General features: G+C 39.6%; 1 protein-coding gene across 5 annotated transcripts in view; it reads left to right on the top strand.

Moving 5' to 3' along the window:
- The first annotated feature begins 9,469 nt into the window (after positions 1 to 9,469).
- LOC136848055 (zinc finger RNA-binding protein-like) overlaps positions 9,470 to 16,248 on the top strand; it is an 84,067-nt gene continuing 77,288 nt past the window's right edge. For 2 of the 5 annotated variants that reach the window (XM_067120190.1, XM_067120187.1), the window contains exon 1: positions 9,482 to 9,697. In XM_067120190.1, the coding sequence (XP_066976291.1) occupies positions 9,683 to 9,697 (15 nt within the window). In that variant the 5' untranslated portion in view covers positions 9,482 to 9,682. Of the gene's footprint in view, positions 9,698 to 16,248 lie in introns of all 5 variants that reach the window. The other 3 variants (XM_067120192.1, XM_067120188.1, XM_067120189.1) reach the window with 3 other exon arrangements.

Here is a 16,248-nt window from a genome sequence, read left to right as displayed (position 1 = left end):
GGGTCGGAATGGCAGTTCCTGAAAGATCGAAAGAGGAGGAACAAAGAGGAAATGTTTTAGCCAACGTCGAGGTAGTTCTGATTTCCGTAAAGATGAGAGGCGGAAGTGCACGAGAATGTTGAGGAAAGATTACAACACTAATCCAAGTGTTCGTTTCTTGATTTATGTTTATAATAATCAAACTTGTATTAACTTTCATTTTTTATTTAGTATGAATCTTGCTAATTCGATTACTGTTGTTTTCTTTGCACTCTGTAATACTGTACCTTCTGTACAGGTAAGTTAATATTTTGTTAAGAATATTGATAAAGATGAAACAGTTGCTATAGTGGAATATGGAGCGTGAAGCGGGTCAGTGCTCTGAAGACCTCCTCCCAAAAGAGAATGATTTCATCAAATGTGCAAAGTACACTTGGGTCAAGGTTTCAAAATGCAGATGCCAACAGGACGCTCAACCAAGTGCCTGTATGAAGCCCAGTCTCTTAAGAAGAAATTGATGCAGTGGAGAGTAAGGAGAAAGTTAAAAAGTATAATTTAGTTTAACCAGACCACTGAGCTGATTAACAGCTCTCCTAGGGCTGGGCCGAAGGATTAGACTTATTTTACGTGGCTAGGAACCTATTGGTTACCTAGCAACGTATTATAGCGAGAAATGAATTACTATCACCAGAAATAAATTCCTCTTATTCTTCATTGGTCGGCCGGAGATTCGAACTCGGGCCCTGCAGAGTGCTAGTCGACAACTCTACAGACTCGTCCAACGAGGAACCAGAGAGGCGTAGAACCACTCGAAGATTAACAGGTCAAAGAACGTATACATATGAGATAATTTTTTTCCTCCACTGAATAAAAAAAAAAAAAAAAAACTTTTCGGTATCGACATACATTTCAAAACTTGACTTCTGGTGGCAATAGCCCTCATACTTCTGAATAATCCATCTATGGTTTTTGGGGAGTTTATAGATTTGGAAATAAAAATAGCATTGGTCAGGACTACTGAAAGTTGAACAGGCATTAAAATGCGAGAAAACTGGAAGAACGAGCAGAAGAAATGAACAGGCACATGGCCACAGGTAACAGACAGACATCGTCACCGCAGACAAAGAGGATGAAAGAGCTCTTGGAACACTGAGATAACGACAGATAAGGCGTTAGATAATCAACACTGCTATTTCAGAGCCGTGGTGCAAATAGATACTCTGATAATGGAGCGATAAATTCTATGTACACATTGCGTTCAGATAAGCGAAAACAAAATCAGGTTAAACAGATATGTTCCAGATGTTCAAATGCATGTTGTCTCTACGTAAACTTTTGTTATTCAGTAACTGTTCAAAAAATGTACCCAAAATTTAGGCCGTTATACCCCAGAAGAGATCGTTCTTGGGAGTTATGTTTTGATGAATAGTAAAAAGACTGTTAATGATGCGTGAGTTGACGCTGTCGAAATCATCATTGCAGTTTTAATCAACCTGCAAGGATCAGCGCTTCATGGATTTTCATTAAATACCATAAGATGACATCTTATGGTATGGGGCACCGTGACACTGCAACACTTCATCAGAAAAAGTGTCCCTCTTCTGTTGCAGATCCCTGCAGGGGGTTAGTGCCGTCAGTACACCTCACGTGGTGCACTGTAGGCATTACTTCAGGTTCTTTGCAGCATGCCTTCGGCCCCTAGCTGCAACATCTTTCATTCATTTTACTGTACCTCCGTTCATATTCTCTTTCTTCCGTCTGACTTTCCACTTTCTGAGAATTGTTTCATAGTGTAACTGGGAGGTTTTCCTCCTGTTACACCTTTCAGACCTGCTTACTGTCAATTTCTCTTTCAGTGCTGAATGACCTCATAGGTCCCAGCGCTTGACCTTTGGGGTAAATTCCATATTCTATTCCTCTGTTAGACATCAAAGATGCTGGAAGTTCTCCAGTGAAGTAAAACCTCTGGAAAAGTTCTGAATAATAATTTGCAGACGATCGTCTAAACCACTACCACCATTGATAGGATGAGGAATCATTACAGAAGATGTCGTTTATATTTGGGATTTGCGTCGTTTTTCCTTTTTGTTTAACTCCTATAATCACTTTTATTTTTAAAAATGGACCTCTGTCTTCAATTGTGGCTGGCCAATTTTTTCCCTTCCTTATATTTCTGCTGAAGATAAATGAAATATTTCAAAGAGACTTCCATTGACTCTTCAACTTCTTGGACATTAAGTCCTCCCTTCCCAATGCCTCTTGTCTTCCATCTCTCCAGCTTATCTAGATCCTCTCTTCGTGTTTCTCAGTTCTTCTGAATGATACACTTTTCACTACCTAACGTTGTCCATTTTCTCTATATGATCAAACCATCTCAAAACACTCTGATCCATCATTTCACTAACTAACCTTTTTTTTACCATTACTACGTATCTCACATTTCTCACCCTTTCAGCTCTTTATGCGCCACACATAATATGCAAGCAACTCGTTGCAACAGCTTCAGCCATTTTTCTTTAATTCACTTTTAACATCCACTCTTCATATTGTAAAGGAAAACTGGCTCAACATACCATTTTTGTTCAAGTCTCTTCCCGTGGCATTCGACACATTACCTTTGTTGCTTCCCCTGTTCGTTGAATCACCTCAACTCTCATCCAACTAATATCCATCACATCCTTTCCCAAACAGATTTAAGATCCCAGCGCTTCCATTCTTGCAACATCCATAGTGACATTCCTTGACCCTTCTTGGTTTCCGTTCACCCTCGTAACTGTACTCTTGCTGACATTAACTCGCAACTTTCTCCTCTTGCAAACAATTTCAAACACTTTCTCTCGTTTCTACAATATCTCTTCACTATCCCCAATCCGTACTTCAGTATTTACCAACATCAACCACTCCACACTTCACTCACAACTCTCTGACTTCTTATTTCACTACATTCACGAAGATATTGAACAGCTGTGAAGACATAGCAACCCTTGTCTTGAAACCACTTGCACACCAAACCAGTGGCTCCCATCTGCATGTTCTAACTCATGCTTCGTTTCCGTTATAAAAAAATAAAAAAAAAATAAAAAAATTCTAGCCACTCCAAGCAACTTCCATATTCTCGGCACTTTGCTATTCTATGGATTAGTTCATAAGCCTCTTATAGGTCTATCACCTTTAACTTGATAAAATGTAACATTTGTTCCTCTCACCCATTCCTTTGGAACCTTTTCCCATTCTAGACATACGTTACATACCCTGCTCAGACACTTCATCACCCTGTCGCCACCATACCACAGCATCTCAAAGGCAATCTCATCAAATCATGGTATCTTAATTTTCCTCGTTACGTCTTCAGCAGACGCTCCTACAAGCAATCTCAACCATAAACTAACCCTTTCCACTCTTGCACCATTCAGTTATGTCATACTTTTATCCTCAACATTCAACAAATCTTTAGATACTCCGTCTACCCACGACAGCGTTTACTTCAAACAATTTTTCCATTTGCATTTACTTTACACACATACATACATAGCCTACACACACGCACACACACACACTGGGATGGTTAAAAAAAAAAACACGAACAATATTAATGCTAAATTCATCCTTGAACCTATCACAGTAGCTATCTCGATTAATTTTTTCTTTTCAAACGGTTCGTCAAACAATTCTTAGTACCCATTTTTTTATTGAAAAGGTTGGCGTTATCTCTTTGTTACTTCGAACCTTGTTGTAAGATTATCAGGTCTGAGAACAAACACACACACACACACACACACACACACACAACCCATCAATCATATATATATATATATATATATATATATATATATATATATATATAGCATATATATATAAATATATAATCAACAGTTAAACTAACACTTTCCATTCTTGCATTTATTAAAATATGTCGACGTTTTACTCCTCATATTCAACAAGGCTTTAAATACTCCGAACATGGCAATCAGTGTTAAAATTAAAACAATTTTTCCATTTGCATTTACTTTAAAACGTTCATACAATAAAATGACTAAAACCACATCCACACACATCTTCTAGGACACACACACACTGGGATGAACGTAACAAAAAAAAAAATTCTGACTTGTGATTTTAATTTTAATTTACTGTTGCCATGTTTGCAGCCTGAAAATGCAACTATGAGGAGTTGTGAAACGTCGGCATATTTTAATAAATGCATATGACAGTGCCTTTCCCTGAACCGCCTTGATTGTTTTTCGAGCTGTTGCTCCGGAAGTTAGAGGTATATATATATATATATATATATATATATATATATATATATATATATATACATACACGTGTGTCTGTCTGTGTCTGTGCGTGTGTGTGTGTTCTCAGACCTTATCATAATCTTACAATAAGCGTTCGAAGTAACAAAGAGATAACGCCAACCTTTTCATTGAAAAATGAGTACTAAGAATTGTCTGACGAACCGTTTGAAAAAAAAAAAAACAATCGAGATAGCTACTGCGATATGTTATCTTATGCCTTTTGTCATCGAACGATCCCAGGAAATTTTGCAGAGACAGGTGACCGTAGAATGGCACACGTTAGCAAATGAGAAGTTTTGCGACTTGAGTGTGAAAATATTATTATAATTGAAATGCACTCCTACGCGGTGAACGAGCTAAGAACAGAACCAATAAACTGGTAGCAAGAATCCACAGAGTAGGAAATCCCAGTGTGGAAAGAGGAAGGGTGGCCCCCAAGAAGAGGAAAGAAATGAAGTGAAATAAATTGAAAATAAAAAGTTTTTCATATATGTATATTAGTATCAAGGCGTTTGCCAACATTAATCGTTGCAGGAACGGTTGCAAAGTCCGTTCCTAATGTGCTTATATTTATCCGTTTATTTGTTTGTTATAAGAAATCAAAACGATCTCGGCTTAACACGTGCGCAGTCAACGCTCCTAAAAATCTATCTTAAAATTATTATCTTCGTTATATTTGGCAGTCCGCGAAGATCTATGACTGCAAATAAGAAAATGAGCTTTTAGACGTCGCACGCCCGATATGTTTATTGAGGCACAAATACAAAAGGATATATACGACTATAGGTACCTAGCCTCCTCTCATTTGCCAAGACATTTCTTGTAAAGTGAAAATATCACAGGAATTAATCGGGAAACACTGGGGACTGGGAGTCCACGATTCAGCTCCTGCACTGTACGCAGAAGCATCTGGAGTGTGGCGAGTTCACATCGTTTCGCGTTTTTACAGTTCTCTTATAACTGTATTGCACTTTCATTATAGCAGTGACGAGCCTGCCGCCATGTAAAATTGACAGGTTGAATGATTAAAGAAAAACATAGGAAAGAAAAGAGGTCTGCATTCAGGAAGGACTGACTGATCAAGCCCCTATAAACTGTCAGGTTCTCGATTGCAGGGTTGCAGAGCAAGTGGCGTAAGAAATTTCCAGTACTCCATACCAGAATGAATAAGTCTCAAAGATATCGAAGTCGCTGCCTGGAGGAGAATGATATCGGACTCACTATACTTTGGGGATTATTTTGTACACGCTTTAGCGCCGGCCAGGATTCGAATCTGGGTCGTTGGTTTAATAACTACGATAGTCAATGACTTTGCGTGTGCCTAGTCAACAGTTCAAGGATAAAATTGGCAGTTATTATTGTCGTGTTTTTTTTAACCATCCCTGATAGGGAATACGGGATACTTGTGTGTAATTATTGCCTTTCCATCAAAAATAGTAAGTATACCTTAGTTTTACCAGACCACTGAGCTGATTAACAGCTCTCCTAGGGCTGGCCCGAAGGATTAGACTTATTTTACGTGGCTAAGAACCAATTGGTTACTTAGCAACGGGACCTACAGCTTATTGTGGAATCCGCAGAAACAAATTCCTCTAACTCTTCATCAGCCGGCCGCGGGAATTGAATTCCGGCCCATCGAATGCCATAAAAAATCAAGTATCTCACAGGAACAAAATTTGAGTGGAAGGAGTAGAGTTACATCAGAGGGTGTGTGAGGGATACGTATTGCCACTTCTGTCAGCAACCCCATTGATCGACCCGGCAGGGTGAGAACGAAACGTTTTGCGTCAAGTAGAGCATCACCATCATGCGGGCTGACGCAATCTATACCCCTCGTGGTGAAACGTTATTTCAGCTAAGAGAATCCAGAGGGAGAAAACCATCTGAGATGTATAAAATTTCTACCTAGCAAGATTTCTATCTAGCAAATGTTTTTATCAGGAATTTGCATAAAAAAAGCCGCCAACACGACACGAGCACCATCTTCGTAGCCAATATGACGTAAACAATCTGAGTTTCCCGTCGAATATTATAGTGCGTTGTCAAGAAACCTTGGTCAAGCGACATATCTTTTGACAAGGAGGTGAAAAAGGGTTGACCAAACGTCGTAACAGTTTGTTTTGGTTGAGATAATGCAAATTAGTAAAACGGAGCAGTAAAAGAATGGAGACCAAAGAGGCCACTACTGTAACTTGTCAAGCAGTTTTCAGAAGAAGAATGTCCGTCTGTGTAAAAAGAAAGATAGAGGCCAAAGAGCTGTGGTGAAGTGTTAGGACAAAACAAAGACAAGGATAAACGAGTGAACAAACACTAACAGCAGTTGGAAATCAACCAGTCCTCATTCAGCCAAAATGCAGTTGAGCAATGTCAGAGATGTGGCCTGCATAATCAAGAAATAATTTTAAGCCCTCACTATTTTCTAACTTTTCCCACTGCGCATGATATTTTAGATGCTATAGCAGATTCAGACTCCACGAAGAAGTTAAACGAAATGCTGCTGGCTATTTTAGTCAGGTATGTCCCTAGAAAGGTCATTAAATTCAGGGTAAATGATGTAGAAGAGCTGACCGTGACAAACAGACCAAATTCAACACATGGAGACGAAATCGTTCACATGAAAATAGCACCATTTTTGCTGAGTCTCGCCGTGCTGCGAATAGAATTTATATATAGCTGAGATAAATGACAATAATTCCGTGAAAAGGAAACTTGAGGGAATTCTCAACCTGATCTGTGGTAGACCAAACTGGCATCGTCTATCTTTGAGTGAGGCTCATCTTTAAATCCTCATTACTAACAAGATGATGGTAGATTGGTTATTGGCCCCAGGAAAAAAAGCTGAACTGCTTCATCGAGGTTTTGAAGCTAAGCAATCGGCTGAGGATGTTCCTTCCTGAAAATTGTCATCCTGAACCTATTCTTACAAAACTTACATTTCGCTCTAGTTATGTTAAGAAAATTCTTGATAATCTTGATAGCTGGGATAGAGACGATCCTGATGGTTTCTTCCCTTGGTTTTTTTTTCGTTCTAGTGTGTTTTCTCCCAAGATTAGTAGATTCTATAGATTTTTATGTCGTATTAGCTTTGCTGATGAGCGCAAGCTTAGCAACACAGTGCCTGTTCCAAAAAACGGCCTTTCTCCAGACCAGTAACTACACGCCCATTTCTATTCTCCCTGTGTCCAAAGTTGCATAAAAACGTATTTTTAAGCCACTAAATAAATATGTGGACTCTAAAGGATTGCTTGCTAATAGTCAATATGCATTTAGGGAAACAGTGAGGCACCTGCGATGCTCTTTTTAAATTTTACATGCCATTCGCAAGAGGACCTTGATAGGGGTTTTGAGTGCAAAGTAATTCAAATATATTTTAGTGCTGCCTTCGACTTAGTAAATCATATGGCACTTATTTATAAACTTCAGAATCGTAGAGTGGGTGGATATGTTTTAGGTTAACTTCAAGATTTTCCTTACAGGTGATTACAGTCCGTTAGTCCGAAGGCCCGATAGTCCGAAGGTCCGATAGTCGTAGGTTGGTATTTTTATGGGTGTTTACTGGTTACAATTTTGCCGTATTAGCTATGGAGGGGTGGGGGGCTGATTACAGTCCGTCGGACTATCGGGCCTTCTGACTTTCGAACTATCGGACCTTCGGACTATCGGGCCTGCTGACTATCGGACTATCGGGCCTTCGGACTATAGGGCGGTCACCGTAGGGAGCAACAAGTTGCTGTTGACGGGATTTTCAGTGAACCAAGACCTAGGCCTATCGCATATGGAGTTCCACAGGGTAGTGTTCTTGGCCCATTGTTATTTTTAGTGTATACAAGTGATATGGTTGTTGGCCTGGCAAGCAAGAGTGTTCAGTATGCCAATGATGCAACACTTGTGAGTTTAGTAAAGTCTCCACTTATGAGAAATGAGGCTCCCTCAGCCTCAGTCGGGACATTGACCAGATCAGGGAATGGTGTAGTTGGTGGTGTATGAGGCTGAACTCCAGTAAAACGAAAACACTATTGATCAGCAGATCTTGTACAGATTTCCCGCCCCATCCTCCCCTCCAGGCAGAAGGGACTTTGCTGAATGAGTCTGAAGCTTTAACCGTTTTAGGTATAACTTTGACTCACATCTGTTTCTTAGTTCCTATTTTTTTTTCTTGTATATATATTCTTTTTAATTTTTTTTCCAATTTGGGGTTCTGTATAAACAGCAGTTTCGTATCTAAGGGAAAATTTCATGCGTTATGATATCCTGTGTTCATTTCCTACAATCTTGATTTGTCATATTTATATGAACATCAGTTACTTCTCCTCAGTTCTCAACTGCTTTTACTATTTGTGCCAATCTTCATCATGATTAGATAGGCTATACGTTAGTTAGTCCTGAGTTCCACTCTGCATTTAATATTTATGCTTCAGCAGTATTTCATTTTTGCTGCTTTAATATCAAGCTCTACTTTTTAAAGTATACTATAACTACGTTCTCTTTTCGAACTCATCCAACTCTATGTTTTTCATAATTTTCCCCATTTTGGTTATAGTCTCTTCTGTGTTGCACATAATCTGGAAAGTTTTAAATTTTGCAATTTGCCCTCTTAAAAGGATCTGTTAATGAGGTAACTTCTATCTCATTCAAGTGTATCATCTTCGAAACTTATCCATGTTGTGTCTTTAATCGTAAGCTCAAGCACTGTAACCAACAATGCGTTTTGGACCTTTTGGTATAGCAGTATTGAAGCTTTTGTGAGCAGATATGACTTCTTTCAAGATGTTTAGCGAGCTACTGTTGCACAACGGCCACAATAACTTTTCGGTAGACATCACACGTTAGATATTGGTCGATGCGATTCTCTCTTCTTGAAGTAGGTTTTGCTCGTCATTTTCAGTGTTAAAGCATATCCGTCGCTATTTCACGTGATTAAAACATATTTTTAATTGCAGAAATTAGCAAATTATTAACTCGTAGATTAGCCTACTGTAGAAATCTGTGACGCACTTCGAAAGTCATTGAATATGTTATGTCTTTTAATTGCCCTTTCATGTCATGCATGCAACGTATCCTTTAAACAAAAAATATAATTCATACTGACAACCTCGAGCTTATTGACCGTTGCAGGTTCGTGATTAAGACGGTTGGGAGTGGGGTCTGTCTGTGCAAGCCAGACAAGTTAAGAACACGACTGAGGTGTTCGTCGGTACGAATGCGGCCCAGCTCTATGAATAAAACTCCCCCCACCTAAACCCTTCGCCCCAGTCAGTACGGAAACGCCGACCTGTAACTCGTCGTTCGAAACACTCTCAGTCGACGACGTGTGGTGTAATCTTGCAGCTATATTCTGAAGGGGAAGGAAGTGTCGTCAGGTAGTGGGTGAAGATATCACGAAGAATCCTTCGCACACGGGTCAAATGTCAGGCTTTAGTGTAAGTACTGAAAATTGGTGAATGGCTGATGATGTGGTACCAGACGTGTCGCGGGAAATTCGTTTTCTCAATCTGTTCCCCCCCTCCCCCGCCTATGCTGAAGGCACACTGTAGTTCCTGCATGTTCTGGGCAAAACCAGCGAACATATCCCCAAATTGAAATGCCCCGAATGCCTTGATATAAAATAAAAATGATTGAATCTTGTGAATGAAACTCTTAGTCTCGCAATCGCCCCCAGATACCTGTTTTAGTCTCGCAATCGCCCCCAGATACCTAACGGGAGACGGGACGTAACCCCAGGCTATGCCATCAACGGGATAATTCCGTTCAGGTCTTTGTAAAAAGTATTATTTGGCAATGTGTGAATCACCAGGGCGTTGTGAGATCGTCACTTTTATATCTGACACGTAAATTATGACTAACCTGACCTTACCCTATTCTTTATGAGACCCTCGTAGGCCAAGCCTAATGTCGAGTCGTTTAGTGTATGGTAGGGCACGACATGCATATATGGTGATGGAGGCCATAGCTTTAAAGCAAAGGTATTTGGAGAGTTCGTTCTTACCATACCAGTTTTGGAAACCTACAATGAAAATGTTTTGTATTGTTCAGTTGCTGGTCTAGGCTAACCCATCCCATAGGCACCCTTATTCTTGTTACAGTTAGGCCATATGGTGGAGCAATATAGCAGCGCCACATCGGGTATCACTGAAAAAATATATTTTTCCTGTATTTTTTGTTGGTCGACTGTAATCAACCTGTAATTTTTTTTTGTTGGTCAACTGTAACTAACCTGTAATTATGGTAATCTAAGTAGTAGCTCCGTGGCAGAGGTTTCTTTCTAACTTGACTTTTTCTAGAGGTATTGTTTGCTAATTATTGATATACCTTCACTTTTTGTCCCACGATTGTAATTAACCTGTAATTAACCCCTGAAGTCCATCCAACAAGGTGTTTCCATACACGATATTCACAAGATGCTATACGTCTTTTTGGAATGGTTCATATTCCGTCCGGCAAGTACAATAACTAGTTAGCCTATGGGTATTGCACACCCCAGGCTAGTACTAAACACGGCAAAGGGACATTCCATTTGGCCGACAACAAGCAAATGCACCGCCAGTATCAGAAGCCCTAAAAGTGTTAAAAAAACCAGTTTTCAAGGTAAAAACAGGCATGGAGCTAGTACGTAGATTTACCGTAATTAACCTGTAATTATTTTCGTTGGTCCACTGTAGTTGACCTGTAATTGTTTTTGTCGGTCGACTGTAACTAACCTCAAAAGTTGTACACTGGCCATCTTGCAATGCTGCCGCGCATGTTCAGTGTTACAGGGAAGCCTTTGGTAGAAAGTTGGGTATTTCTAAGTAATAGATACACAGCGGGTATTTAGCGAGAAATGGCAGTTTCTTATAGTGTGTTGGTTGCTTATTTACAGTTTACAGTTATATTTTGGGGGTCGGCTGTAATTTAACACCTGAAGTCCATCCAACAAGGGGTTTCTTTACGCGATCTTCACAGGATAGAGCACGGCTACGTCTGTTTTGAACGGTACATATCCCGTCCGGCAAGTTTAATACCTTGGAAACTGGTTTTTTTTTTATACACTTTTAGGGCTTCTGACACTGGCGGTGCATTTGTTTGTTGTCGGCCAAATGGAAAGATGTAGCCGTACTCTGTCTTGTGAAGATCGCGTATGGAAACCCCCTGTTGGATGGACTTTGTGGGGGGGCCGCTAATTACAGGGTTAATTACAGCCAACCCCCAAAAATAACGTTAAATTGTAAATAAGCAACCAAAATACTATAAAACTACCATTTCTCGCTAAATACCCGCCCTGTATCTATTACTTAGATCTACCGAAAGTGGGATATTCCTTTGCCCCCTAAGTAACGTGGCTTGCTAGGTTAGGTTAGGGTAGGGTACATTAGGTTAGTATAGGTCCCTTTGTAATTGATTTCCTTAGCCAGTCCCTTCTTAAACATGTCTCCCTGATGACTTGTGCGTGCGCAGAACCATTCCATAAGAACATAATGGCAGTCCGGTCTTTCTCCCGTTTCCAAACCCCATGTTCCCAAAGGGTCCCAGTGCAACCGTGTTGGGTAGATATGAGGTTAATAATATTTTGACCGACAATAAACACCACCGCCACCGTCAGCAGCAATACTAAAAGTATAGGAAAAATCAAATTCCAAGGTAATAGTCTCTCTGGAGCTCAGCCCTATGAGAGCTGAAAGTCAGCTCAGTGGTCTGGTTAAATTACTTTAATAATAATATAATAATAATAATCTTACTTGGAAATACCGGCCTTAGTAAATCCATCAAGATTAAAGGAGCCAAACCTGATAATGTGTAGGGGTGTAAACTCTGATATAAGTCTGGGTAATTATATGGGAGGGTTATTGTTTTTTCATGCACTGTGCCCCGTAGAGCTCATCTATAAAAATACAAAAATGGGTTCTTTTGGGTGTCGGTTGAATGCCGTTCTATTTCAAGGCGTGGCAACTGTATGCGTGAGACAACGGATGAATGATACCACAGAGGTCTTTGAGCTTGCTTTGTTGCATCACCACCACATTTAACTGAATCATGAAGTTGCTGCTTCTTGCTCTGAGTCTAAAAAATATGGTCCACCAATTTATGTGCAAACAGAAGCTTCATATGCAGTTGGTTGCTTCTGTAGGATATAGCTGCACCTGTATTCAGAAGAGTGAAAGACTATGATCCAGTGTGTGCAGACGGAAGATTCACATGTGCTTGGTTGCTTCCGTAAAACATTGCTGCACCTGTGTTCATAAGTCTGAAATATACGATCCACAGGTTGGTTGTGTGCAAACAGAAGGTTTACATGCACCTGCTTGCTTCTGTAAGATATTGCTACACATGTATTCACATGATCGTGTGCAAACCCTCTGGTGCCTAGTCTGTCCTAAACTGTTGTACTTGTACATACTGGTTCGAGCGCGTGCAATAGAGGAATCATGTGAAAGGCACCAGATTAAAACCATCCTGTGTTATATAGGAGTATCTTCCTGATTGAGCTGGAGTGATGGTTGAAATTGGTAACTGTTTTTCATTGGCGACCAGATGGAGCAGACATTTTTCACTTCCTTTCTACCCTGTGATCATTGGAGATTAGATTAGTAGTCTGCTACCATTATTTGCTTTATATACTGTCGATTTTGTCTGTTGTGATTTTTGGCTATGGAGTAAATGCTTGATTGGTTTGCCTCCACACTGGGAGAACTTTGGCAAATGGAGGAAGAAGAAGGACAAGGGATATTCACTAGCTTCATACGGGAAATACACATTGATGATGTTACTAAATCCTTTGTTCCCTTCATCCAGTCCCACTGCCAGATAACACTACTACTGCCCTGGCTTCCGGCAGAGGAGGGGATCCTCTTGTTGAGGAATTATCCTAGTGGCAGATCCTCCACTGTCTTCAGTTCCAGCCCTTAGGTGTTGAAGATAAGTAAAACTTAAGAAGAAAGTGGTAGGTTGTTCACAGCACATTCTTCTTTGTCCTTATTTTTGAGAATATCATCATCATCATCATCATCCTTGTCCTGGACTCTTCCACCATGTAGGTGGAAGGTAAAGGGAAAATCTAAGGCCATCCTTTAAAAGTCCAGGTAGACGTCTTATTTCCTCTGTTCCTTCACGGATGCAATGATCATTGTACCTCTGGCAAGGCTGGCACCACCCTACCTTCCCACGTAGACAAGAGGCCACCTCATTCCTTGTCCCTAGATATCTGAGGCTGACACCAGGATGAATGCATGCAGACGAAGCACTCTTGCTTGAATGCTACGGGCATTTGGGAGTGTTTGGCTTTTGTGCTAATTTCCTTCTCTTTCCACCAGCATGGTGGCTACTGAGCCCAAGAGATGTCATCAGATTCATGGTCCCAAGTCCCTTCCAACAACAACTCGGCTGCGTTATGTGCCTTCTGGCTTGTCAGGTTTGTCATGAGATCAGGAACTGGTAAAGGAGCAGAAAGCTGGTGTGTCGTCCTGTTTGTCAGACTGAGTCAGTGGCAGGAACTACTTACCTAAAGGATGTCTCCCATATAGATGATGGTGATTTGTATTTCTGTAAGAACAAGTATATTTTAAAAGTAGTTGAATTTTTATATAAGTAACTTACCGAGTAATTACATACCTATTAGTGTCATTCATTCAGACAGCTTCAATTCAAAACTTGCGGTAGCGACACCTGTGTTCTGTGTAGGTGACTATAGCCGATTCACTTAAGGTAGATTCTTGAGCCTATGAGACGTTTGTTTGGCGGCTTCTGATTGGCTGGTACTGGGAGGTATGCAGCTCGCTCACAGTTTCATTTTAATGTCTGTAGCTCAGAAAACCTGAAATATTTTTATATTTCTTCATTTATCTCACGTTTTACACAAGATAGGAAAGTTTTGGTCATACCATAGGATTCGGTATTAATTGTACAACTAAACCGTGATTTCCTGAAATCAGTAAGATAAAACACAAAGGAACTACAATGAGTAAAAGTGAAGAGAGAAGCATTTCATTCTTTATACCTGTTTTTACATATCGTCGGATTTTGCATCATTCGTGCAATCAAGATGAAATAAAACTTGTTTTCATACAATAAATTCACCCTGAATACGCTGGTGCTTTCAGATTTCAGATGCGTGTGATATGTGAAGAGAAAATGAAGAATATGTCATATTATGTTGCATCCATACTTGACTCAGTTTGAATAGTGCCGAGAGACGGTGGTCTGCAGTCTGCGAGACACCTTTGGACGTCGTTGGTCTTCTCAGCAAGAGCGTCCAGGTGCCGTTGACAGTTGCCAATTAGCGATATGAGAAGTTTGCAGTTTCAACAATATTTACCGCATTATTATGTCATTATACATTTTCTGTAAATAAATGCATAGAATTCCCATTATGACTGTCGAACACTTTCACTCCAATATCATATATGTCCGTATGAATGGACTATGGACATATCTGATAAGGAAAAATGAAAAATCAAATGGATGCATCTGTATAATTTTTCATTCTTTTTGTTTCAAAAGGTAATGACATGACTATATGTATGATTTTCCATTAAATTTTTTTTAAATAATGGTAATGACTTAACAAAATATGTAAGATTTTCTTTTCTTTTTGTTCATATAGATAGCCTAATGACACTGTCAATGTAAGCCTACTGTATATGATTTTATTTTGTTTTATGACATAATACATCAGTATGAATTTCCATTCTTTTTGTTTAAATATATAAAGCTATAAAAGTCTTCTGATTCGTCTCATTATCCTACATGCGCTATATAGTGATGCAGGGTGTGGGAACATTTACGGAATTACACTTACTCAGATATGTTCAGACACACGGACATATATGATATTGGAGTGAGAGTGTTCGCAAGTCATAATGGGAATTCTATGCAATTATTTACAGAAAATTTAATGACATAATAATACGGTAAATTCTGTCGAAACTGCAAACTTCTCATATCACTAATTGGCAACTGTCAATGGTGCCTCGAAGATCTCGCTGTTTGCAGACCACCGTCTCTCGGCACTATTCAAACTGTGTCAAGTACGGATGCAACATAATACGACATATTCTTCATTTTCTCTTCACATATCACACTCATCTGAAATCTGAAAGCACCAGCGTATTCAGGGTGAATTTATTGTATGAAAACACAAGTTTTATTTTATCTTGATCGCACGAATGATGCAAAATCCGACGATATGTAAAAACAGGTATAAAGAATGAAATGCTTCTCTCTCCACTTTTACTCGTTGTAGTTCCTTTGTGTTTTATCTTACTGATTTCAGGAAATCACGGTTTAGTTGTACAATTAATACCGAATCCCATGGTATGACCAAAACTTTCATATTTCAAGTTTTCTGAGCTACAGACATTAAAATGAAACGGTGAGCGAACTGCATACCTCCCAGTACCAGCCAATCAGAAGCCGCCAAACAAATGTCTCATAGGCTCAAGAATCTACCTTAAGTGAATCGGCTATAGTCTTACCCCCTTGCGAAAGAGTTAGGAATGACTTAGTAGGTAATACTTGTTCTGTTTCTGTGATCTCTGGTGTTAACATTGGATGGTGGCAGCAGGTGTTCAAGCCAAAAGTTGAATAGCTTCAGCTGAAAGCTTTCAGGATGAGATTTTCCTTGTTTTATTGTTACTAAATTCTGTTTAGTATATCAGTTCTTTGCTTTTATACCAAAAATTGCAGTTAATTTCAGTGGCATACTATAACGTAAACTACGTTCGCTACAGAGCCATGTAATGTTCTAAAGTGCTGCCAAGTAACGTGACAAAGTAAACTTTGCATTTGCTACCATCTTTACTGAGTAGCGCAATAAAATGTAAACCTTGCGTTCACTAGAGGACCGATATTTTTGCTAACGATACTCCATATCTCCGCAAGTCTCAGGTAATTTTAGTTAGGAGTTGAGGTTTGTATGGATGATGTTATGGTACTCTTTGTACTTCAAAGAATTAATATAACATCCTATTACACTTTCCTTTGCAAAGACCTGGAAAAG

This window comes from Macrobrachium rosenbergii, chromosome 18, assembly GCF_040412425.1.
Source record: "Macrobrachium rosenbergii isolate ZJJX-2024 chromosome 18, ASM4041242v1, whole genome shotgun sequence".
In the NCBI taxonomy this organism is placed as follows: domain Eukaryota; kingdom Metazoa; phylum Arthropoda; class Malacostraca; order Decapoda; family Palaemonidae; genus Macrobrachium; species Macrobrachium rosenbergii.
The sequence above is the reverse complement of the archived record's forward strand: the minus strand, read 5'-3'. Positions and strand labels throughout refer to the sequence as shown.